General features: G+C 41.6%; 3 protein-coding genes and 1 long non-coding RNA gene across 17 annotated transcripts in view; 1 reads left to right on the forward strand and 3 right to left on the reverse strand.

Annotated features, from left to right (window-relative positions):
• Positions 1 to 26,795, reverse strand: part of LOC116056993 (scavenger receptor cysteine-rich type 1 protein M160-like) — a 1,012,348-nt gene that overhangs the window by 580,048 nt on the left and 405,505 nt on the right. The gene's annotated exons all lie outside the window — the stretch shown is intronic.
• Positions 820 to 6,767, reverse strand: gstt2 (glutathione S-transferase theta 2). The gene is made up of 5 exons (XM_031311508.2): positions 6,502 to 6,767; positions 5,796 to 5,883; positions 2,106 to 2,256; positions 1,473 to 1,649; positions 820 to 1,286 (listed from the first exon to the last, which is right to left on the reverse strand). Exons 1-5 carry the CDS (start codon positions 6,620 to 6,622, stop codon positions 1,140 to 1,142), a joined length of 684 nt encoding a protein of 227 aa, XP_031167368.1. The 5' UTR covers positions 6,623 to 6,767; the 3' UTR covers positions 820 to 1,139.
• Positions 7,191 to 26,795, forward strand: part of LOC116058682 (putative mediator of RNA polymerase II transcription subunit 26) — a 96,518-nt gene continuing 76,913 nt past the window's right edge. For 4 of the 8 annotated variants that reach the window (XM_035999030.1, XM_035999028.1, XM_035999029.1 and 1 more), the window contains exons 1-3: positions 7,193 to 7,496; positions 11,177 to 11,701; positions 15,437 to 15,961. In XM_035999030.1, the coding sequence (XP_035854923.1) occupies positions 7,325 to 7,496; positions 11,177 to 11,701; positions 15,437 to 15,961 (1,222 nt within the window). In that variant the 5' untranslated portion in view covers positions 7,193 to 7,324. Of the gene's footprint in view, positions 7,497 to 11,176; positions 11,702 to 11,905; positions 11,941 to 15,436; positions 15,962 to 26,795 lie in introns of those variants that run through there. The other 4 variants (XR_004107087.2, XM_031311510.2, XM_035999031.1 and 1 more) reach the window with 3 other exon arrangements.
• Positions 11,865 to 16,882, reverse strand: LOC118494634. The gene is made up of 3 exons (XR_004896760.1): positions 16,765 to 16,882; positions 16,575 to 16,624; positions 11,865 to 11,965 (listed from the first exon to the last, which is right to left on the reverse strand). It is a non-coding gene; the product is annotated as an uncharacterized LOC118494634 (long non-coding RNA).

The following is a 26,795-nucleotide window of genomic DNA, read 5'->3' on the forward strand; positions in this document are numbered from 1 at the left end:
TCATTCACCTGCAATACTGTGGGACTCCTTTTTAATGTCTCGTGCTGGTTGGTGTCCAGAACACTACAACAACGTTTACAACACGTTTCAGAGCGAGTCACTCCTCTGACGGCTCTACAGCGGCTTTACTAACACGCTCCGCATCACCAATGTTGTAAAGAAAACTACCGTTTGCAAAAAAAACGTAATGCGACACAGACTGCTGGGATGTAGAGCATGTTAACGATGGGAGACGTTAGTGATATGAGGACGAAGAGGTTATGGAGGATACATAACTGATAGACTGGGAAGAACAACCGTACCGCTCAGATAGCTAGTTATCTGGAAATGAAAATACATCTATAGTCAGGGCCTCAATATCATCTCCAGACGCATGTTTAACTCCCTGAGGAGTCATCCAGCTTCTTCATCAACGGGATCACTGACAGGACATGTCATGTTAGAGAAATAAAACGTATTATAGTCTGTAACACGGTTAATAAACCAACACTGTTATTATATTCATGCAGATAACAAACTGGTCTAATATATGCCTGATACAGACTGAATGAATGAATGAATGAATGACTGAATGAGGAGATGAAGGAGAGCTGTGTCAGAGGGAGGAGACGAGAGAAGAAAACCTCCCATAGTAACTGACTCTGAGGTTAGGTTACCATAGTAACTGACTCTGAGGTTAGGTTACCATAGTAACTGACTCTGAGGTTAACTAACTCAGAGTTTTCACTAAACCTGCTTCCTGAAACGGACCCCCGGAGGAACAGGTAACCACGGCGACTGTGAGACACGTAAACAAGACAAGTAAATAAATAAACTGAATGTGAAAATAAAATCTTTATTTCTCTTCATTATTACAACATTTTGACTGATAAAGTGTGTTTAAATCTGACTCTAATTATCAAACATTTCATTTACAACTATCAGAAGTGCTGCAGATAAACATGTGATCTCTGAGCTGACAGCTGATTGGAGGAAGGGCTGTGACATCATCCTGTTCTCCTGACAGTCTGCCGTTTAAATAAAGTTATTCAAACAAACAGCTGGACTGCCGGACATGTTTTTAAATCTAATAATCAATACAATCAGATTAATGATTAACTCCTCGTCCGCCAGCTGCTGATTGGCTCCTGTGTGTGATGTCACAGCTTGGCTGCGCGGCGGTCTCTGACGGCGTACAGCACGGCGTGCGCCCGGTGGAAGGCCTCGCCGACGGCCGCCTGCACCCGGCTCCTCCAGCGCTGCAGCGCAGGGCGCTGCTGCAGGACGTCCCGGCCGCTCATCTCTGGCTGCAGAGACACACCGAGCATGCTCAGAACCAGCCAATCAACAAGCCCCTCCCCCAACAGGTGGAGAAACACACGGAGACACACACACACACACACACACACACACACACACACACACACACACACACACAGAGACACAGCCAACAGTCAGTTGATTGAATATCTTAGCCAATCAGAGCGTCTGACCTGCATGAGCTCACAGACGGCGAGCAGGTCGGCCACAGTGATGTCATCACCACACAGGAAGGGCTGGCGTCGCAGAAACATGGCCTCCAGCCGGTCCAGAGTTTCCTCCAGCTGAGAGAGAGCCCGAACCAAACGGCCCTCATCCACCGGGGAGCCCGTCTGCTGCGGGACCAGCACCTGAAATACATCCATCATCCTCCACAAGTTAATAATCTCCACAGAAGATACAGAAACAACGGACATGTGTCTGTGGGTCTGTGTGTGTGTGTGTGTGTGTGTGTCTGTCTCTGTGTGTGTGTGTGTGTGTGTGTCTGTGTCTGTCTGTGTGTGTATGTGTGTATGTATGTATGTATGTGTGTGTGTGTGTGTGTGTGTGTGTCTGTCTCTCTGTGTGTGTGTGTGTGTGTGTCTGTGTGTGTGTGTGTGTATATATATATCTGTGTGTGTGTGTGTGTGTGTGTGTGTGTGTGTGTGTGTGTGTGTGTGTATATATCTGTGTGTGTGTGTGTGTGTGTGTGTGTGTGTGTGTGTGTATATATCTGTGTGTGTGTGTGTGTGTGTGTGTGTGTGTGTGTGTGTGTGTGTGTGTGTATATCTGTGTGTGTGTGTGTGTGTGTGTGTGTGTGTGTGTACCTCGAGCAGAAAGACTCTGGCAGCGTGTGGTCGTGTGTTGGTGTGATGCCAGGCTGTGTACTCGTCAACTCTGGCTCGTCTCTCTGGTTGCCGTGGATACCAGTGCTGCGGGACGTCGTACCTGGTGGCCAGGTACTTCATGATGGCGTCACTGCAACACACACACACACACACACACACACACACACACACACACACACACACACACACACACACACACACACACACACACACACACACACACACACACACGATGCATTACACCACAACTACTACTTAAAATGTATAACACTGCAGTCATCAAATATTAGCTCTGATAATGCGGCTAAAGATCCTTTTTGTATGAAAACATGAATAAGACACAGACATAAAGCGCAGCTTCTCATTGGCTAGGCTAGAAAGCACTGACAGGCCTACCCAAGCTGAAATAGTTTCAAAAAGTGTAACAATGTTCATTATATTACAAAAATATGAAGTTGTATTTGACGTTACATGTGAAGTTGGATGTGGTTCTGAAATATAAGCAAATAATAATGCACATGAATAAGCTTCTGACTTACTATGAACATTATTTACCAAAACTAATTATTATATTACAAATATAGGCAAAACCTTATCAAAAGTGCAACTTTTAACATCAAGGGAACGAGGCTCCAGCAGCTGATTGGTCAGGAACATTTCCTCTAATGCAGCTTTAAGTGATCCACATCCAACCATTCAAGATATGAAGAACAATATGGAAACAAATCAAAGAAACACCACCAATCAGATACTTGTTGTCTTCATCCTCAAAATGAAAATGTAAAACTGTACCCATGAACACTTTAACGTAAACCGTAAAGCTACATAGTGTAAGAATTTCTCAGCGTTGAGATCATATATCGCAACAGGCGGTCTATCAGCGTGGCCGTTGGAGGGCATGTCTGAGATATTTAAATCAAAACGGTAATTGTTATCGTCAACATTTTTATCGTGGTTTACCGTTACACCGGGAATCGTTACATCCCTAGGCGGCCCGGTGGCCCAGTCCTCCAGCCACCAGGGTTACAATATAAAGGCCCCCCCACAGGGGCTAGTGAGAGGGACTGGGCTAGAGCTGAGATCGGCCCAAAAAAGGAATTATGAGCCCGATTTAAACCTGATAATGTTTTAATACGTGGGCCGTTATAACTGACGTTGTCAACTACAATTCAGAGTTGTTAGAACTACAGAAATCTGTTAGAATTATCTTAATGAATAATACAACAAGGACGAAGCATGGAAACTGCCTAATCACCTAATTAATACCGTCCTTCACCACGGTCTCATCACCTAATTAATACTGTCCTTCACCACGGTCTCATCACCTAATTAATACTGTCCTTCACCACGGTCTCATCACCTAATTAATACCGTCCTTCACCACGGTCTCATCACCTAATTAATACTGTCCTTCACCACGGTCTCATCACCTAATTAATACCGTCCTTCACCACGGTCTCATCACCTAATTAATACCGTCCTTCACCACGGTCTCATCACCTAATTAATACCGTCCTTCACCAGTAGCCCAGTTTTCCTCCCACTCAGGTCAGGACGTCCACCCAGAGCTACAGGAGAAGCTGGAGAGGCAGAGCTTTCTCCCCGCCCAATAAGACTAATAAAGTCATGATTAAAAAACACACTAATGCTTGATCAAGGGCCCGGCCCGATCATAGTGGCGTAAAATGTCGGGTCGGGCCCGGTTCTGGTTCGGGCAGAGAATCTAAACTCTAGACTGTGCTAATGTCAAGCCCTGCATGGTAGTGAGAAGAAACACTAGGGCTGCACGATATGAGGAAAATATGCAATAAATAGACATATACTATAATAACATATATTAAAGTTTACTCAGTTCTTCAGCTTTCAGTATTCTGCTAAAGTACAACACATGGCTTGTTGAATTTAAAACAAATGAAAGGAAATAATTTCCAACTTTATTTGATTGAACAAATTTAACATTGAATTGAATATAAAAGGCAGCACTAAGCACTAAGGCAGTTGATACTGCGATGACGATATATCGTGCAGCCCTATGTCAGTCCCTCCAGAAAAACGTGATTATGCGATCACATAATTCAATGCATAATCAGCCAAAGTCTGCATATTTATGCGGGGGCCGCATTTTTTTCAAATACGCCGCACTTTCGCCGCATAAATTGCCGATTTCTGAGCAAAACATGCGGGGCTTGCATGATTTCATAATCCCCGCATTTTCGTTGCTTTAAAGTCCCATCTATCTTAGCAGAAAGATGAAAAATGTTGCGTTTACTTCACACAAGAGCAGCCATGTTCCCCTGTTGCCATGGGAACGTTATGAAGTGACGTAATTACGCGACGTGAACATCATCGAAAAGCTGCAAACCCCGCGATGAAGCCACGATGAAACCACAGTTTTTGCAAGTTCCCGTAATTTCATCGCATTTTTTAAGAAAACGTGCCGCTTAATCAAGGAGTTTAGCCCAAAACTATCACAAAAAACTGCTCATTTTTCTGGAAGGACTGGTATGTTAAACGTCAAAGAATCTTAATCTGCTGTTCTGCTCTTTTTATCTTAATTCTTACTCTTATTTTTAATACATTCTGTGTGTGTATATATATACATATATGTATACTTATATTGTTTGTTCTGTTTAACCTGTTTGTTGAACTTATTTTAGAGAATGTGACGTGCACCTACAACACCAGAACAAATTCCTTATATGTGTAAAAAACTGTACTGTACTTTCTGCTTTTCTGATTCTGATTCTGAATAAAAGAGCCAAAATTGTAGATAAAAAGTGACAAAAACGTCAGAAAAAGCGTTGAGTGAAACCAACACCACGGTTACCAAACTGTTCATTATGGTCTGTTTCATCTGCAGAGAGATTTAAGTCTGGGTTTGGTCCAGTTCAGGTACGGATGAACTTTACACAAGACTTTTACAAGGGGACTCTGGCACGGATCGGTACGGTACGGTACGCTGTGTTCACACTGATCAAACACACTGGACTCTGGATCCGAGCCCAGGTCGGTGTGTGTGTGTGTGTGTGTGTGTGTGTGTTTGTGTGTGTGTGTGTGTGTGTCTCTGTGTGTGTGTGTGTGTGTGCGTGTCTCTGTGTGTGTGTGTGTGTGTGTGTGTGTGTGTGTGTGTGTGTGTGTGTGTGTGTGTGTGTCTCGGGCACGGATCGGTACGGTACGCCGTGTTCACACTGATCAAACACACCGAGCCCAGGTCACTGATGTCACACCTGCCTTCTGAACTCTGAGTTTGTTCTTGACATAAATAAAAGTTTCCACCATAAATATAGAAGTATCCAGATTACTTCAGTAAAAGTACTAATACCACACTGTATAAATACTCTGTTACAGTTAAAGTCCTGCAGTGTAAAGTGTGTAAGTATCATCAGGAGAATGTAGTTAAAGTATTAAAAGATTGTAGAAAGTGTAAAGGATCCAAACAGTTGTGTGTTTAATGGTCTACACACACACACACACACACACACACACACACACAGTTGTGTGTGTGTGTGTGTGTGTGTGTGTGTGTGTAATGGTCTGATCATCTCAGCTGGACTTGTAGCCGTTATATTGTTGGCTAGTTTACTTTAGAATAAAACATCAGATTTTATAAACTACATGTGTTTTGTGTGCATGTATGTGTCTGTGTGTGTGTGTGTGTGTGTGTTGTACCTCTCTGTGAGGACGAAGCCGTTGTCCACCATGACAGGAACTTTCTGCATCGGGTTCAACTTTGTGAATTCTGGAGTCCTGTTCTCTCCTGAACACACAAATCAGTGTAAATAAAAAAGCTTAAACCAAACTCCATTCAGAAATCACGCAGTTTAACGGTCCCTGTCTAACAAAATGCTTTTAATACATTCCGAGAGACGAGAGGTTTCCTCAGTTCGGCATCATCACTACATCAAAGTACACTGATTCTGACACATTTTCCAGCTTCAATGTTTTACTCAACCCAACTTTCTGCCACTTAAACACCGCGCTGGATGTCAATAAAAATACATAAATCCAACTCGTAAAACCTGCATTTAACTGAAACACGGCGCTGCTTTTGTGTTTAATTATGCGCCGAATGTATCAGAAGAACATATCAACTTGAACACTCTCTGTCATTTTATATTAAATAAAAAGGTTTGGAAAATCTCACAAGAAAACCTTAAAGCGGTCAGATTTCTAATGGAGTTTGGTTAGCCGCGATAAGAGCTATGATGTGGGTCAAAGTTTTCCAGGGCAGATGTCAGGGCCAATGAAGCTCCTAAAAGTAGAAAAGCAAAGACTTTAAAGTGCTAACTGACCGCAGTACTAACCGGTTGGTCAGCCCGTTAGTTAACTAGTTACCAGACCGTTAGTTAGCCCGGTTAGCCGGTTAGCTGCTGACCTTTGCGCAGCGCCACGGTGCGGACCGTGTGCGGGATGTTGGTGCAGCCGAGCAGGATGTGTATCGCGCGGCAGGGCTGCGACAGGAGGTCCAGGTACACCTCCAACAACCGGGCTGCCATTTAGACGGAACGCGTTTTTTAACGGGTAAAAAGAAAACCGGTGAGAGAACAAACAGCTGCTGCTTCTCCTCCTGTGTGTGTGTGTGTGTGTGTGTGTGTGTGTGTGTGTATATGTATGTGTGTGTGTGTGTGTGTGTGTGTGTGTGTGTGTGTGTGTGTGTGTGTGTGTGTCTGTGTGTGTGTGTGTGTGTGTGTGTGTGTGTGTGTGTGTGTGTGTGTGTGTGTGTGTGTGTGTGTGTGCCGCCGCCTGCAGGCCGCTTCGCACACTGAAGCAGCAGAGGTCTTCAACAGGGGGTCCGGGGTCCTCAGAGTTACTGCAGGGGGACACCAAATGGTTGGGGGTCCCTGCTCCGTCTCTCTCTCTCTCTCTGTGTCTCTCTCTCTCTCTCTGTGTCTCTCTCTCTCTGTGTGTGTCTGTCTCTATCTCTGTCTCTCTCTCTGTGTGTGTGTGTGTCTCTCTCTCTCTCTCTCTCTCTCTCTCTCTCTCTCTCTCTCTCTCTGTCTCTCTCTCTCTCTGTCTCTCTCTCTCTCTGTTAAAGAAAATCTCCCTCACGTTTACCGTCGGACCTTAATCAGTGTGACCCCCAGCGGAAGTAAACAACAGCGCTGCCCGTAGCGTTAGCTGCATGCTGCTGTTGACTGAGCTGAAGACGGTATTGTAGCCGTAGAGCAGATGGTTCTTTCAGCTGGAACTAAGCAACAATGTCTTCAGTTGAGTGTTTGAGAGAGTTTGTCACCGAGCGGCTAACTGCTGCTGCTGAAGAAATATTCCGAGTTGTTGAAAAAACTATCGTCGAGTACGAGGAAGAGATCGCTCGGCAGCGCAGACTGTTGGATGTCGTTTGGAAACCAGAAATCAAGTTACACAGGATAGGTGAGTTTACCCGCTGCTGTCGGAACCATGGTTATATTATATACCAGATAGCAGAAGGACGAGAAGATGAAAATTAATTTTAATGTGGTTCTGAATAAGAGTTTTTGAAGTTTGAAAGATATTTAGGCTACAAATGCAAACTTCCGGGATTAATACCACATCAGCGAAACGTTATGAAACCACATATGGCGCTTCTTTTAAACTGTAGTCGGCAGACAGACAGACAGACAGCGAGTTAGTTAGATAGATAGATAGATAGATAGATAGATAGATAGATAGATAGATAGATAGATAGATTTTTATTGATCCCAAAAAATGGGAAATAACGGTGTTGCAGCAGCAAAATATCAGACACAGCACACATACAGAGTAAACATTAAATAATAGGAAACAATATACATGAAATAATAATAGAATACTACACGAGCAATATTTAAAATATATACAATTTGGAAATACAATGTACAACTGTTTCAATAGATGAACTTAATGTGCAAGTTGGGGAGTAAAAATGTCCAACTGTTCCACTAGTAATGATAGGATGTAGATAAACCTGTTGTTCACGGTTGGTCAAGGTGCATTCAGTGCATGAGTTAGTCTCATGTCTCTGTCTCTGTCTCTGTCCACGTCCACTACGAGCCTGCCTCTGTCTGAGGTTTCTGTCTCTTTAAAGAAAGTGTTTTCCACCGTGGTAAAGTTGGTTTTATATCGGACGTTGGATATTCAACATTGACCTATCCATCTCAGAACTCATCTGGTGTAACCAAGTTCACCAGATGTGTTTTGAGCAAGGGGGTAGCATCACTGTGTCCAGGTAGGAAGTGTCCGAATATGGCCAACAGCAGCGAGTGGTGTCCCTCCTATGGAGAGGTTCATAGGCTAACAACCCAGACAGCAAAATGGATTTGGGCCAGGTGTTCATTAGCATTTGGCATAAGATCCGCTAAACGGACCTGGGCCGGGCTCATTCTTTCCAACGGCCCAATACCGGAACAGGTTGGAATTACGGATCAGAGACAGATCTGAGCCAGAACTGGCCCAATACAGTTATTAATGCGTGTGGCCCAGATCCGCGGCTCATATTTTACATCAGGGGCTCATCTGGCCCTGGTCTGTGATTCATATTTAGGCTATCAGACAATTAAGGCCCAAACAAATACCCACACAATCTGTAATTTTCAAAATAGTTTATTTTTTTATTTTAAAAAAGGCAAAAGAGAACACTACAGCATAAACAACCATCTGTAGACGTGAATACAGATGCACAAAAAAACACATAATACAAACCAATACAACTAAGTGACAAAAATCATATGGTTAAAGATCAATGTTAATTATTCAAATTACAAAAAAATACAAAACCAAGTAAAACCTAATGTGAACACACATATATTTACTGCTCATTAGTTGGGTGTGACCGGGCACGGCACGACATATTTACTGCCGCTGGCACAGATGAACGCTACACTCGTTACTCTAAGTAGCCTACAATAAACCCTCCGTGATTAAAAAGTCAATACTTATCAATACCCACCTACCTGTTCTACAGGCTTAAACATGTAGAAACACATATTTCAGTCTGCGCTGTCTGCAAACACAGCTCTACTCTGCAAACAGCGACTTTTTTACAAACAAGCTAAAATGAAAGATGTCAGTTTGTAGTCTAACTGTTTATCTTAGTTTGCAACAGATCTTGAATTTTGGACAAACTCTTGTAAACGTAGCTGCTGTCTTAACGAACCATCCTCCCTGTGGATGTATAAGACCAAAACAGATACATGTGGCTACTTAATATGCACGTGAATGATGCCTTACCATGTTTTCGATTTACTAAGCAGACACTGTAGATGTAGTAACAGGAAGCTATGTTATGAAAAAATAGAGTATCCATCGCTACTGTAAAGGGGGTGAAAAAAATCCCTACCTATCCCTTGCTGCCACTGGGAAAAAAATAAAAATAAAAAATAAAATAAATTAGCTATTGACCCATGACCTCAACTGACAACCAACCAGAACCAAACTAGGGTTGCACGATATTGACAGAATGTGATATTTCGATATCGATATTAATTTCGATATTTTTAAACGTGTAAAATTACAAAAGTTATGGGAAAACGCATCAAAATAGATTCATAACAAATTAAACAAGTTTTCTTACAACACAAGGTTTATTTCAACTGACTGGACTGGTCCAACATGAATATATAAATAAGGACCATGTCTGCAGAACAGGACATGTTCTACTGGTTGGACAGTATAAAATATATAAATAAAGAGAACAGGACACCACTTTTCTTTCTCTTCTCTGATTTGTTCCGTTTAATTGTCTCTATTTCTTCACTCACACTGTCACTCTGTTGAAATATGCACACACATCACGTGGTACGCTCCATAGGATTTGTCACGTGGTACGCTCCATAGGGTTTGTCACATAGTGGCCCCCTGCGCTGACGTGCACTAACATGTGCAAGTGGCACGGTAAGTGGCCAATGAAACATGATCATTATAGCGTTTCAAGCTCTAAATCAAACACAACTAAGCCACACAGCCAACGGACGGGACGCAGCGCTGCACAAAATAAACTAAATATTGCATACTTATAGCCACACTTTCGATATATTGCGATAACGATATTGAGTCGATATATCTTGCACCCCTAAACCAAACAATGTTTTTTTTTTTTATGCCTTAAACAATCTGATGGCGTATTGGTTAATCTCCATGTCGGTGGCTTTCTCAGACATGCAATTCTTCCTCACTGCTCCTGTAAGATGTACAAAAAGCACACAAACCAAAGAAACAAAGAGTAAATAATATATTCAATATTCAAAGATTCTTTATTACATGACATTATAGTAAAATGCTTGCACAAATAAATAATAATAAATATGACTAAAGTGGTGTGGAGTGAGTAGTGAGTGAATGAATGAGAGAGTGGTGATTAAGTAAAGGCATCTACAGTATATATAATGGCCCTGACACACCGGGCCGAATATCTGATTTGTGTCTTCAAGGCAATCTGCAAGTAGTCCATTCATTTGTCATTCAAAGCAGAGCTCCACCAAAGATCGTGCAATCGTTGCGGAAGGTTATCTGATGTGTTCGAAGAATTTTGGACGTGTAGGGGCGAACTATTTCTTTCTTAGCTGAAGCCGACAAAGGGACAATACTTTTATTTTTATTTTATGTTGGCAATGCAATGCATAAGACCAACGAGGTCAGACTCCGCCTACTGGTGGCTGCTCTGCACTTTTTACCTCAACGAGAAGTCTCGTCACTTTTTAATCTCACGAGATCTTGTGGGACGAAGTCTCGTCACAACTCTATTCTTTCTGTAAAAGTGCTACTGAAGCATACACCGTACAAGGTATTTAAGTGAAATTTTAATCGGAGGTACAGAATGGCACACATACGTCAAACATAAAAAATAACAAATATCAACAAGAGGGTGACGATATAATCAATGTCAAGGCGCTTTGGCCACGCGTTTAAGTCAAGTCCCAGCTGTAACAGTCCTTCCTTTTCAGCTGCATGAGTGCAAGTGATGAGCCAGAAGGCTCGACATGCTAACCCTCAACACTGATTGGTCAGGTGTCTCAAGAGAGATAGAGAGAACAAGTGTTCTTTTCTTCTCTCCAGTTACAGTGGTATTCTATTTCTTTTGTTGTCTGTCCCTCCAGAACTCCCACAGCAACATGTCTGTAATGAGGAGGAGGTTCTCTCTGACCAGCAGCTCTGTATTCAGGAGAGGAACTCCAGTCTGGACCAAGAGGACCCAGAGCCTCCACAGATTAAAGAGGAACAGGAGGAACTGTGCCCCAGTCAGGAGGGAGAGCAGCTTGTACTGAAGCAGGAGACTGATACCTTTATGTTGACTCCTACTTATGAGGAAAGTGACCACAGTGAAGGTCAGACTCTGAACTTCAATCCTGATGATGACTCTCTAAGTGCAGCAGAGAAAGAGTCTGTAGCCAACATGCCAGTTATAACCTCTGTGGTATCAGAAGCAAACAGTGACCACCAGCTCCTCTCTCACAACTCTCATGAAGCTGAGAGCCAAGATCAGAAAGGAGGCAAGCATGGAGACTCAGGATCAACTAGAAATGCAGAGCCAGAACCAAAGAAGAGACGACGCAAGAGCAGAAGTCACAGCAACAACGTAGACAACACTAACGTGTCAGAGATTCACCCTAATACTCAAACAGGTAAAAAGTCTTTCATATGTGACACATGTGGAAAAGACTTAAAGTATAATTCAGCATTGCAGACACACCTGATAATCCACACAGGAGAGAAGCCTTTTTCTTGCAAAACATGTGGAAAAGATTTCAGACTTAAACATCACCTGGAAAATCACTTGAGAATCCGTATTCTTGCAAAACATGTGGAAAAGGGTTTTGCTATAATAGTAACTTGTTGGTCCACATGAGAAGAGCCCACACAGGTGAGAAGCCGTATGTTTGCAAGACCTGCAAGAAAAAATTCTGTGACGCTTCAGACTTATTAAGGCATATGAGAACTCACACAGGTGAGAAGCCGTATTTTTGCAAAACATGTGGAAAAGGGTTTGGCTATAATAGTAACTTATTGGTCCACATGAGAACACACACAGGTGAGAAGCCATACATGCAAGATCTGCAGGAAAAGATTCTTTGACTGAATGCACACAGGTGAAAAGTGATTTTCTTGCAAAACATGGAAAAGGTTTTGGACAAAATAGTGTCTTGTTGGTCCATGTGAGAAGAGATGTCATTCACTTAAAGTAACATTTCCATTTGTATAACTATTACTTCTGTTATTAACAATATTTTTTTGAAACATTTGTAATCTCCCAAATCAAGGGAGAATGTGAGTTTCACAGTGAGTGGACAGTAGTGGCTGTTAAAGTCTTGATGTGAACTTCATGGTTGTTGGTTTTTCCAGATGTTCCTTTTAAGTATCATAGAAAGGACCTACAATCCATGTACCTTGAGTAGTATTTGATAGTTTTTAGTCTATATTAGTGGTGTGCGATACTGCAATATTTGGTATTGATACGATACCAAGTAAATACAGGGCCAATATCGTCGATACCAATACTTCGTCGATACTGAGCTTTTTATCAGTGGAACTGTTTGATACAGTATCCTAGCTCATTATATTTGGAATTCTTGTAAAATAAAAGGAATACAAGTCTCCTTAGATATAATATGTAACATCCATTCTAGTAGGACTGTACACATCCTACAAATAACTAAATTATTGTTTTATAAGGGGATAAACGTTCTTATAGGATTTGTTTTTTAAAGGATAGCTATCAAAAGATTTATTGGAACAAACAAAAAATAGATTTCCGGAAGGACTGTGAAAATCCTAAAAGAAAAGATCCTGCACTTTTACTGTCGGACCGCAATCAGCGCGACACCCAGCGGAAGTAAACAACAGCAGCGCCGGTAGCGTTAAGGCCGTTTTATGGTTGTTTTTCTCAAACATGTCATGTCCTTTTGTCGACGATCCCGCTGATGAAAAAGCTGTATTACTTCACAGAGAGTTTACGTCGGGAGATGATATGGAGTCCCGACTAAATGTATTTTCATTTCCACATAACCGATTTGAGAGGTATTTTTTTCAAGGTCCATCAGATATGTAGATACCTTATCCGTCCTCATATCACTAACATCCACCATCGTGGACATGCTTTAACATCCAAGCAGATTCTTTGTGTCGCATTACGTTTTTTGCAAACGGCAGTTTTCTTTATTGGTGATGATCATACTGTTATAGTAAAGTCACTGTAGCCGTCAGAAAAGTGGGACTCGCTCTGAAACATTTTTTAAACGTTTTTTGTAGTTGTTACCTGGACACAAACCAGTGAGAGCCATTAAAAAGAAATAAATGATTATAAATTATAGTTCTGTTAATGATCATGGTGCTGCAGCCTCAGAATGGGATATAGTAGTTTACTTTTTCGCCCGCATGATTGCACCCAAATGATATTATAGGTGTAATACAATTCCAGTTTTCACCAGTAATATTATAAGTTAACTGTGATTAAATATGAAATTAATACACTGTTATGCTTACGCATTGACTCAAGCAGCAATTTTCTCCCACACCAATTCTCTCTCTGTTGCAGCAGCAGTTGCTGTCTTGCTTTTTTAATGAAATACATGTTCAAACACGTTTGTGCGCATGAGTATTTCCGCCGACCCATTTGTTTGTGGTTGTTACCATGGTGAATCGTAGTATCATGGCTCCATTCATACTGCCTTTTTATTGTGGTGGTGCACGCGCGTGAGCATACTCGGAGTTGATTGAACCAACTCATATCAGCTGTTCTGAAACCGAAAACTCAGAGTTTCCATCTCAGGGTAAATCAACTCAGACATCAGGGTCAGACTCAGAGTTTGTTAAACCTCCTTCCTGAAACGGACCCCTGCTCCAGATTTCCCACCGTGGTCAGAAAACACAGGGGAGACACTTTGTTTCTCTCACTATGACTCTAGAGTCGGTACTCGGTCCGGAACTAATTGCCGTCACTCTCTCACTTCTCCCTTGCTCTATCACCCACTCCCCACACACACACAAATGCCGGCTCGACGCACTCACCAGCGCACAAGTATAAACATTAGGCCACTAGACTTGTGGAGGTGGGCTGTGTTAACACAGACTGGTGCAGAAATGGGGTGCTTGTATCCATGACACTGCTCACTGCTGGTGGAGTTTGTGACTGTTAAATGCAGACCATTCTACATTCTACGCAAATTCACAGCTGTTTATACTCTGTGTTTACATCCCACCAAGCAGTAATGCTACTGATGCGTTAGCTGAACTTTACGGAGCCTATAATGTGTGTGCACTAAATGTAGCCTGTTTCGTATGTCGTTTTTATATGTCGTTTTTATACATTTTAAATGTGTAACACCACTTGAGCCATGGTGAAACATTGTTTTGTGTATATGGTTGAAATGACAATAAAACACACTCCACTTGACTCCACTGCCTCTCTGTAACCCATTTCACTGTCTATGTCTGTAACCGGTAGGCGTGGCTTGGGAGTGGCCTTGTAGGGAAGCAAAGAAAGTGCATTCTGGAGTTGTTGTCTTTCATCCACATGAGCCAAAAATACATTTTCCGGCTTTTCTCGGTCTAGAAGGCACCAACTTCTAAAGAAAATTCACATTTCTACCACATAAATGACCCAATTTAATACATATCCATCTTTCCAGCGGTGAAATATCCCTTTAACCCCTGGTTGCTCCAGAGGTGTGCAACCTCTGACATATATAGCAATTGTAAGTCACTTTTGGATAAAAGTAATGTTATGGAGTATTGGCAAGGCAAGGCAGTTTTATTTGTATAGCACATTTCAGCAACAGGGCAATTCAAAGTGCTTTACATAAAAACTATTAAAATACAAGAATAAAAGTTACAGTGCAGTATAAGAAATTAAACATTAAAGAGCAGTTAAAAAGTAAAAAATATAGAGCAGATAAAATACGAGATTTTATGGTGCTAGTATGGGACAATGTATAAGTCGTTCTATATACGTAATCCACCAGGAATCCTTGCCATTCCCAGAACGAGGAAGGAGTCTGTGAAATTTTTCAGGGGGGCCAGGGCATCAAGGGAAGGTAGTCACCAAATCAGCAGGGGTGGAGGATGGTGGAGTGCTGGGGTGGAAGGTCATGAGAGTGATGAGATTTGTGGCTTGATGTGTTTAATGTTCCTGAATGAGATGGTCTGCTTTTTTGGATATGGGGCACAACTTTGTGGTCAGAGAGAAGGAACTCAGCACCAGCAAGGGTACATGGAGTGACGTCAGTGCAGCAAAACAAGTCCATTATGTGACCTTTGCTGTGAGTTGGGAAAGCTTTGGCATTGGTGTCATTTGTCAGACTTGGTAGCTCTTTTCTCCAATAATAGTAGTATCCTATTTCTTTTGTTGTCTGTCCCTCCAGAGCTCCCACAGCAACATGTCTGTAAGGAGGAGGTGGTTCTCTCTGACCAGCAGCTCTGTATTCAGGAGAGGAACTCCAGTCTGGACCAAGAGGACCCAGAGCCTCCACAGATTAAAGAGGAACAGGAGGAACTGTGCACCAGTCAGGAGGGAGAGCAGCTTGTACTGAAGCAGGAGACTGATACCTTTATGTTGACTCCTACTTATGAGGAAAGTGACCACAGTGAAGGTCAGACTCTGAACTTCAATCCTGATGATGACTCTCTAAGTGCAGCAGAGAAAGAGTCTGTAGCCAACATGCCAGTTATAACCTCTGTGGTATCAGAAGCAAACAGTGACCACCAGCTCCTCTCTCACAACTCTCATGAAGCTGAGAGCCAAGATCAGAAAGGAGGCAAGCATGGAGACTCAGAATCAACTAGAAATGCAGAGCCAGAACCAAAGAAGAGACGACGCAAGAGCAGAAGTCACAGCAACAACGTAGACAACACTAACGTGTCAGAGATTCACCCTAATACTCAAACAGGTAAAAAGTCTTTCATATGTGACACATGTGGGAAAGACTTTAAGTGTAATTCAGCATTTCAGAGACACATGAGAACCCACACAAGTGAAAAGCTGTATGTTTGCAAAACATGTGGAAAGAATTTTGGACGTAGGTTTTCCTTGTTAGTCCACATGAGAACCCACACTGGCGAGAAGCCGTATTCTTGCAAAACATGTGGAAAAGATTTCAGAACTAATAAAGTCTTGTTTTACCACACGAGAACCCACACAGGTGAGAAGCCGTACGTTTGCGAGACATGCGGCAAAAGTCACCATGACAGTTCAGCGTTAATAAGGCATATGAGATTACACACAGGCGAGAAGCCTTATTCTTGCAAAACATGTGGAAAAGATTTCAGACGTAAGGATGTTTTGAACATCCATATGAGAATCCACACAGGTGAGAAGCCGTACGTTTGCAAGACCTGCGGCAAAAGATACCATGACGACTCAGCATTACAAAGGCATATGAGAATACACACAGGCGAGAGGCCATATTCTTGTAAAACATGTGGAAAAGATTTCAGACGTAAGGATGTTTTCAACGTCCATATGAGAATCCACACAGGTGAGAAGCCGTACGGTTGCAAGACCTGCGGGAAAAGATTCTATGAGGCTTCAGCTTTAGGAAAGCATATGAGAACTCACACAGGTGAGAAGATTACAGACAAAATAGTGGCTTGTTGGTCCACGTGAGAAGAATCCACACAGCTAAGAAGCCATACAATTGCACCTGTGGAAAAAGATCCAGCGATACTTCCGCTTTAACAAAGCATATGAGACCCCACAGAGGATAAAATCTAATCTAATATCGATCGCTGTTTTTGACAATAAAGTTCTAGTGGTTCATAGTCAAAACTAACGAGAACCCTCAGAAGTGAGGAGCAACATTTTTGCAGCAATTGTGGGAAAAGTTCAACATAGACAGGAGAAACCATCGAGCTGAAACTCTCGGAGAGACGTGTTTAACTGAATGAAATACTTTTGCAATACTTACATCTCTGTTATTTTGAACAGAGATCAGATGTGAATATTTTAGGGTGAAGTTCCCCTTCGTATGACTGTATTACTTGTTACTGTGATAACACAGTATTTCCTTTAAACAATTGCAATCTACCAAATCAAGGGAGATTGTGCGTTTCACAGTGAGAGCAGGGGAGTGACTGACAATACTGATTTTTATTACCGTATAAGAAGTCCTATTGAATGTGAAAGTAACTTCTTTTTGTATTTTTTTAAACTACCTTTTGTTTCTGACCAGATTCTGGCCAAATGTTTTGTATTTGTGTTTGATAAATAAACAATTGTTGAATGTTTAATCAGGATGTTTTGGAGCGTGTGATCAGATATAAAATAACTGCTTGGTTTGGGAAACTTCCTGTGTCATCAAAATAAAAGTTTTTGTTCATCATTATCATTATTATCTCTTTAACCAGTGGTAGGAAAGATAATCCTAGACCACGGTACTTGTTTAGCAGCCCTACAGTTTATCTACTGTTTATCTATTTCAACCATACTTTAAGCTAACTATTATAACCATTTATTCATTACAGTAGGCTACATTAAAGCTAATATTTACAACTGTTTATTCCTCAGATAGAAGTGAATCTCTAATATAATGCTGTAGCCTACTCTGAGCAAAACACGCTATATTCACTGACTGTGGGAAATGGTAACGTTAGGTCCATGAGTAACGATAATTACGCTAACGTTACACTATGACCTATACCGATCCCTGCTAATTAAAAAAGGATGATATGACGTGCCGTCATGTATGATAGGAGATATTTACAGGTGTTGATGTCCTTCAGGTTGGGATTGTAGACTGTAGCCTGTCTTTGTAGGAATCCTGTAAGATAGATATCTCCTACAAACGATTTGAAAAGAAAATCTAATTGCGAATATTTTCACTGATACTGCAATTGCAATATGTTTAACTATTTAAGAGTATGGTCACTTTTGCATCTTTATTCTCATTTTCATTTAGAAATATATAAAAATGATTGTGGTGGGATTTTTTGTGAGGCGCTGTACCAAACAAAGTTTTTTCTGAAGTATGTAGAATAGGATTTGTTGGCGGAGACATCTTTACAGCACCATACGTTGGGAATATTTTGACATTCAATCATTTATCAATATTTGTTTTGCCTTTAACAAATATTGCACCTGCTGCGATTTGGAAATTGCAGTAGTCCATTTGTGATTCCGATAAGGTTCTGAATAATTGTTCAGCCCAAATATCTACAGGTGTTTATGTCGTTAAGGTTGTGATCATGGGCTGTAGCCTGTCTAAGTCCTGTATAAGTTATTTCCAACCGATAGTACGCTAAAAACCTATAACACCAAAATTAGAGTTGACTACTGGATTGCTCGGGGATGGGGGGGAGGGGAGGGTCTCCAAGATTTTGTGCTTAGGGGCCTTTGCATTCTTAATCAGTGCCTGATCCATGTAATTGTACATTATTTTTTTAAGAATCTTTTTTGGCATTTAGGCCTGTATTGTGACAGCTTAGACATGAAAGGGAAAAGAGAGGGGGAATTATGTGTTATTATGGAACCCACGCAACTTCTAGGCAAGACCCGCATAGAACCCTTACCTTAACCCTTGTTCAGGTCCTATCCCCTGACAAGTCAGGTATCCTAACCTTAAAGGTCAAATGGCATGAAAATGTCACTTTATGAGTTTTGTTTTTAAACATGAGTTCCCCCAACCTGCCTATGGTCCCCCAGTGGCTAGAAATGGTGATAGGTGTAAACCGAGCCCTGGGTATCCTGCTCTGCCTTTGAGAAAATGAAAGCTCAGATGGACCAATCTGGAGTATTCCCTTTATGACATCATAAGGGGAAAGGTTACCTCCCCTTTCTCTGCTTTGCCCGCCCAGAGAATTTGGCCCGCCCATGAGAAAGAGAGACCTCATGGCTTGCAAACAAGCAAAGTGGCAGTTGGTCAAGGCCAAAGACGTTTTTCTGGAGGGACTGTTTAAAGCTACAGACACAGAAATGGCACATCCTAAGGAAAGCTCATTGTGGGACTGGCTCTAGTGGCTGGAATTCTGCACCAAGGCTGAATTTCGGGAAAGAGACTTCAGATACAGTATTAGGGGACCACTAAGGTCTATATAAAAGAGACTTCAGATACAGTATTAGGAGACCACTAAGGTCTATATAAAGAGACTTCAGATACAGTATTAGGAGACCACTAAGGTCTATATAAAAGAGACTTCAGATACAGTATTAGAGGACCACTAAGGCCTATATAAAAGAGACTTCAGATACAGTATTAGGGGACCACTAAGACCTATATAAAGAGACTTCAGATACAGTATTAGGGGACCACTAAGGTCTATATAAAGAGACTTCAGATACAGTATTAGGAGACCACTAAGGTCTATATAAAAGAGACTTCAGATACAGTATTAGAGGACCACTAAGGCCTATATAAAAGAGACTTCAGATACAGTATTAGGGGACCACTAAGACCTATATAAAGAGACTTCAGATACAGTATTAGAGGACCACTAAGGCCTATATAAAAGAGACTTCAGATACAGTATTAGGGGACCACTAAGGTCTATATAAAGAGACTTCAGATACAGTATTAGGGGACCACTAAGGTCTATATAAAGAGACTTCAGATACAGTATTAGGGGACCACTAAGGTCTATATAAAGAGACTTCAGATACAGTATTAGGGGACCACTAAGGCCTATATAAAGAGACTTCAGATACAGTATTAGGGGACCACTAAGGTCTATATAAAGAGACTTCAGATACAGTATTAGGGGACCACTAAGACCTATATAAAGAGACTTCAGATACAGTATTAGGGGACCACTAAGGCCTATATAAAAGTATCCAAAAAGCAGCATGTCATAGGACCTTTAACTACTCAAGGTCAATGCTTAACACCAACCAATCGGGCTGCTTCGTAGGGCGAGACTTGCCTAGAAGTTGCGTGGGATCCATAGTAACGTGGGAATGGCATGCAGGAAAGTGCCGCAGGTCGGAAACTAACCCGCAGCCTCTGCGTCGAAGACTGAGCCTCTATATATGGGCACTCACTCTACCACTAGGACACCCTGACCCGGTAATCTTAGATTCTGACCGTCAGAAGGCAGCAGTTCAGTTTTTCTATGGGCTCACAGGAATCATAGCTTTTTATCAGTGGAACTCAATTTAATTACAGTGATCATTGACTCACTTTAGATTAGGGGTGTAACGGTACGCAAAAATCACGGTTCGGTACGTACCTCGGTTTTAAAGTCACGGTTCGGTTCATTTTCGGTACAGTAAGGGAAAGAAATGCAAACATTAAACTGCAGGTTGTTTATTACTATAAACTTTTTTTTAACAATTTGTTTACACTTTTTAAAACACTTTTTAATAAAATATAATAAATAAAATATATATATAAAATAAAAAAAGAATAAGAAAAAGCTGCAAAGTTCTCCACTAAATAAAATACTCTTAGTCTCAAACCAATATCACATAATAAAATATAATGAAAAATATAAATAAATAACTATGGATTACAGTGCAGCATTACCAATCCCAGCTTGTCAACAACCGAGTATGGTCGTAGATCAGCTGCTATAAAAACACCAATTGCTTTCGTTATTGCGTCGGCCCGATCAACCAGCAAAGGTCTGTTTAAATGCCAACGGGAGCTGCGTTTGGATTACGGTCGTTTTTTTCCTTGTAGTAGTGATGTTCACACTCGCGTGATGCCTTTTCAAGTGCGTTAACAAGTTTGAAGTGTTGCCAGAAACCTACCCGATCATTCCTGAGCAACGTCGGCACACTGCTTTGGTCTTATCGACTAGTCTTTGTCCGTTGACATAGTTCACTGGGAAACCGAAGTGTTCCCAAACAGGAGACCTTAATGATATGGGTGGCTCTTCAAGCTCCGGCTTGTCCGTCCTGTCTATGGACTCGTTTGCATTGGCCATGACGCTAGCTAGCGAGAGGCTAAAGCGTGCCGTGTATGTTGTTGTACAGCGCGCGGTGTGTGATTATTATTTTTTTCCCCAAACCACTTCAGCGGAAATCCCGCCCTGCAGTCGATTTCATTGGTTTAGGTTACAGTGACGGCGGGTAGGTTTAGAGATCAGTGTTTGGTGTAGGCAATCTGTACAGTGATTGACATATTGACATGCCCAATGAAAACTTTAGAATCAGCTGCAGGGCGGGATTTGCGCTGAACGCGGAGACTTCCGCCACTTAATATGTTCGTGCGGAAACACGAAAATTGACCTATGTTCCGCACACAAAAGCTTGCGTTCGGCCGTTCGGTCCACACGTGCACCGTACCGAAAGCCCTGTACCGAAATGGTCCGGTACGAATACACGTACCGTTACACATCTACTTTAGATTCTTCAAGACCCTTATGTTTGATACAGTATCCTGGCTCATTATATTTGTAATTCTTGTAAAATAAAAAAGAAATACAAGTCTTGTTAGATATAATATGTAACATCCATTCTAGTAGGACTGTACACATCCTATAACACACTGAATTATTGTTGGTGCCCAGGTAGCCCAGTTGGTAGATTGCGCACCCATATTACGAGGTTTATTCCGCGACGCAGAGATCCAGGGTTCGAATCCGACCTGCAGCAATTTCCTGCATGTCTTCCTCCTCCCTCTCCCCTTTCATTTCTAGATTGTCCTAATAATTAAAAGCAGAAATGCCCAAAAATATTATCTTAAAATAAAAAATATTAATTATTATATTGATAAGAGAACACAAATTCTTATAGGATTTTTTTTTTTAAATGTATAGGAATCATAAATTATTTATTGGAACTAAACAAAAAAGATTTTCGATAGGACTGTGAAAATCCTAAAAGATCAAAAACTTAGGAAAGAAAATCTCCCTCACGTTTACCGTCGGACCTTAATCAGTGTGACCCCCAGCGGAAGTAAACAACAGCGCTGCCCGTAGCGTTAGCTGCATGCTGCTGTTGACTGAGCTGAAGACGGTATTGTAGCCGTAGAGCAGATGGTTCTTTCAGCTGGAACTAAGCAACAATGTCTTCAGTTGAGTGTTTGAGAGAGTTTGTCACCGAGCGGCTAACTGCTGCTGCTGAAGAAATATTCCGAGTTGTTGAAAAAACTATCGTCGAGTACGAGGAAGAGATCGCTCGGCAGCGCAGACTGTTGGATGTCGTTTGGAAACCAGAAATCAAGTTACACAGGATAGGTGAGTTTACCCGCTGCTGTCGGAACCATGGTTAGAACCAGGGGTTACATTTAGCAAAATAAACTATTAAATGTCACTTTCTGGAGAGTTTTGTGCAAAGAAATGGAGAAATCGAGTCTTAAAACTGCAAGGTTAAGAGCCTATACTTTGCATTGTTGTAGTATCAACAGGTATTAGGGCATTTAGCATTTACATTACTGTTACTGTAAATAGTCATCACTTGATTACACATTGTATTACCTTGTTATTATATAAGAAGTGACCCATGCAATGTGCCACGTGAAGAGACAGTGCAGCATATGACAGTAGCAACAGCTGAGAAGATTTGGGTCTGTGGTGACCAGGTCCACCTCACACAAACTTCCTTCTCCCATTCTCTCTCTTTACTACAACACACACACACACACACACACACACACAGTCTAACCAGGACTCAACATAAACTCTTCCAAGTAAGTAGTTTTGATGACTGGCTCCAGTGGTTGTCTCATTACAAACTGCCTATTATTAAGATATAAAAATGATGATAACACTGGTTAGTTTTACAATCAACATTTGGATGTATTTGTGTTTTACCTTTGTAATTTAATTAGGATTTTACATTTCATACAAATTCTTAAAAACAGTACACAGTACAGAGTACACACATCTATAATTCATCTATAACTTCATTACTTCCCATAATGGCTGGTATGCAAACACCTCAGTATTAGTCTGCCTTTTCTTACAGGCCAGGTGCTCTGCAGATCTCCTCCTTGCTACCCACTTTCTATTAGGGCAGGGCGATATGGAGAAAATCAGATATCACGATATTTTTGACCAAATACCTCGATATCGATACCGCAACGATATTGTAGTGTTGACTATTGGTGCTTTCACAAAATATTAACAGAATGAGATTTTTGATAATCATCAGTAATGTGGATATAATGACTGAGTGGTTAAAGGTGAATAATAGAACAGTTACAACAGTCTGGTGAGTTCAGAACATGACATCACTTTACTGTAACGCAGCCTCTAAAACCAGGAAAAGACAACACTTACGTCATATTGCGATATTACCATATCCAAAATATAAGACGATATCTAGTCTCATGTCACAATATCGATATAATATCAATATATTGCCCAGCCCTACTTTCTAACAAATTTAGTGGGGTCCCAGGATGCTAATGGAGGGCCGACATTGTTAACAAACATTAGAGAGGACACATTTTCAATTCTCAGCAGGGAACGTAAAGGTGTAACAATTGCATTCATTTCGGAAAAACCTCTCTCACATTCTGCACTGCTTACAGCAACGGTTTCAACAGCATGTCTTGTGTGTGTGTGTGTCTTGTGTTAGAGGTGGTGTAGTCATGGGTTGACTGGGGTCACTTTTGCAATCCCTAAAGCTTGCCATCATGCCAGCAAAGCAAATACTAAAAAGATTGCAAACCTTCCTTAGTCCATGTTCCCCATACATTTGAGGTAAAGGAGAGGGCCAAGTTGTTTTGTTAAGAATGTTCACCTTTCAGCTCTTCTTAAGATCTTTACTTGAAGCTGTGAGATGATTGTATAGCGCTGCATACATTGTCCAAACAGCTTTAACTGTACGGAATGATGACGCCACCCACCTTATCCCCAAGACTCTACCTATCCTTCTCAGACAACTGCCTACTTCAGTTACAGCCGTCTCAAGTTCTCTTACATTATTTGGTGATTGATTATACAAGCAGTAAAGCTTGTCTAGAAATGATGAGAAGTGATTGGTTTCAGTACACTGTTTTACTGCGTCTGACACTGACAACTCTAATCTATGGTTTAAGCAGTGCCAACCAATGAGGCCAGGGAACTGACTTTTGAGTTTTGTGAATACGCCATTCTTTCTGCCCAACATAATGGCAGCTCCATCTGAGCAGAAATCCACCATGCATTCTTTTAAAAATGCTTCATCAAGACCATGTTTCTGAAGTTGAGTAGGTTGGCTGTAATCCCATCTGAAGTGGTGCTCTCTAGCTCAAGCAAATCTGAAAAGAAGGTCAATGGATCCGAATTATGGACAGATGTCCTGAGGTACACAATCAGGCAGGACCTCTTGCTTAACGAGGTGCTTTCATCTATAATCACTGTTATCTTTGGTCGACTTTGTTTGATGCTGGCCAACACTGCCTGTCTCATCTCCCTGGATATGAAATTAATGATCTCAGTACATGTAACATTTGAATGAAGAACACGGCCAACATTCACACCGTTAAGCATCTGCAAGTCAATGAGTTTTGGATGGTCAGTGTAAGGCCGGTTGCTCTTTGCTACATAGTAGGCTGTTCTAAACACACTGAAAGTAGACTCAAGAATTTCAGACTCAGTTCTGAGAAAACTTGTTTCTAATGTTTTGTCTTGTTGCTTTTTAAGTATACTTTCAGCTATTTTATGACTTTGGGAAACACTATGTTCATTCATTTTTTTCTCTCAAAGATTTCATTTGTTTTGCAGTCGTGTTACCATAAGGGCCAACCAGACAATTTTGCCATTCACTTGAGAAGGTGTACCTGAGTTTACCACTATGCTCTGCTCCGAGTGATCTTACAGCACTACATGTTTTGCATCCCAACTTTTTCTCTTTTACCATAAGAAATGGGTGGGTCTTACAGAAGTATTCATACTGGTGTACCTTCCAGCAGTCTGGCAAGTTGTGACAGGCCCCATCTCCTGCTCCAGTGCCCTGCCCATGTCCACAGCTCCAATGACCTGCTTAACTCATGCCAGTTTAACAAACCTAGAAGCAGATCATATCTTAGTCATCTTAACTTTAACATTAATAGAATGTTGATATCAATTAAATCATTTGGTAAGTCTACTGAGTACATTAATGTAAAGTCTGTGCCAACATGTTACAGAGCTAAGATGTCTGGAATATCAGCCCACCTTTTGAAGAAATCAGTCAGTTTCCTCTTCTTAGGTGGATATGCTCCACTCATTTCAATTTATCTCTGAAAGTTGGAAATTAAATCAACCATTTATTCATTAACCACCGAGATTACCCCTTCCCCCCACAGCCTACTCTGCTTCATACCATGCATTAAGGACCATTTGATGCTAGCTAGCTAGCTGGCGTCATTTCACATTCATCAATTTATGCACAAGTCACAAAAACAAAATCAATCTATCCTTGTGGAAAGGTTGCTTGGTAGCTTAAAGTAGGTCTAGCAAGTCTGATATTTCTGTAATTCACACAGATAAAACACAAATATGCTGGCTGAATAGATTGCTAGTTTATTTTGAGTAGCCAGCTAGCAGTTCTCATGGCAGTTTGCTGATAATCCGGTGTCTGAAGTAAAATGCTCAAAACATCTCCTGACAAAAATCACACAGTCAACCTAGTCTTGGTTATTTAATTGAGATTTAGTCTTATTTTCCTTACCTTGTCATTCAAGGCCAGGGCAATTTTTGTATGACCAACGTTGTGCTCACAGATGAACTTGACAAAGTCGATCTGCTGCAGCAGCGGCGGTGGCTGTGAGATTTATTTATTTTTTCCAAGGCAGTAGAAGGTCTTCTCGAACTTTCATGCGCTTCCACATCCCGCGCAACTACGGATCTCCCAGGAACATTCATCAAAAAATATATTGCTGCGTACATTTATCCATGTCGGAGTTCCGAGTAGTAGCCTGAGAGAAGACACACCAGCCTGATAATCGGGCGTCGGGCTGTCTGGCGAGGTCCGTGACTCGAGTCTGTTCCGTGTGTCCCGTGCCGTCGGCCGTCCGAGGAGCCGTCGGCCTTCATTTGGGCCGACCTGACATGTTCAGTCAGAGACAGGGCAGTCGGAAAAAGTCGGACTCAAAATCTGACGAAAATCTTTTAAACTGACCTTTGTTGATCTGAAATGAAGACAGATTCAGCAGCTGCACGGCCTATTTCTCTCTTCAAATGTTTTCAGAAACACGTTTCGGTGAACTATTTTGGTCCAATATGAGATCGTATTCTGAACGAGCCGCCATGACAGTCTGGCTGGGAATTTCCGGAGAAAAAAGAACCACGTGACGCGTTCGTCCAATCAGCTGCCGGTTTTCATTTTCTGGACTGATCAGTCCGACTGGCCTTTCTGCCGACGGTCGGCCCGTCTGGTTGGTGTGTCAGGGCCTTAAACCTAACTAGATGCGCATGCGCGAGCGGTGCACAATGGTCGACTGACAACGAGATTAAGCAGCTGAACAAGAATACGGCCATACGTTCCGATCGTTCTCATCTCAGCTCCGCCGAGATAAAATAGACATGCCATTTCAAAAATCTTTCATTTATTGTCAGAAATATCATGTTTTCAAAAGCATCACTTTAATCCAATTTTATGTGACATATTTCCAGTAGGCAACTGACTGCAAGCAGGCACATCAGAACACAAACGAGCAGGCTTATGTGCCGGGGCTGAGCCCCGGAGAGCCCTGGCCCAATTTAACCACTGAGTGAGGCTTATATTTGATAGATTTTAGAACCTTTTAACTGTTGATAATATACCTTTTTAAATGAGCAATACAACCCATAAAATGCACTTGGTTGTTGTTGTGTCTCACAATGAGCTGATTTAATGATGTGTGATGTTGTGTAGAACACTGAATCCCAACCAAGGGT

The sequence above is a fragment of the Sander lucioperca genome, chromosome 2, assembly GCF_008315115.2.
Source record: "Sander lucioperca isolate FBNREF2018 chromosome 2, SLUC_FBN_1.2, whole genome shotgun sequence".
Taxonomy (NCBI): domain Eukaryota; kingdom Metazoa; phylum Chordata; class Actinopteri; order Perciformes; family Percidae; genus Sander; species Sander lucioperca.

Coding starts and splice junctions, on each gene's coding strand:
- gstt2 (XM_031311508.2), bottom strand. CDS start 6,622: ATGGCAGCCCGGTTGTTGGAGGTGTACCTGGACCTCCTGTCGCAGCCC. Junction 2,257..5,795: donor GGCTTCGTCCTCACAGAGAG/GTACAACACACA, acceptor TGTGTGTTGCAG/TGACGCCATCATGAAGTACC. Junction 1,650..2,105: donor CCAGAGTCTTTCTGCTCGAG/GTACACACACAC, acceptor GATGTATTTCAG/GTGCTGGTCCCGCAGCAGAC.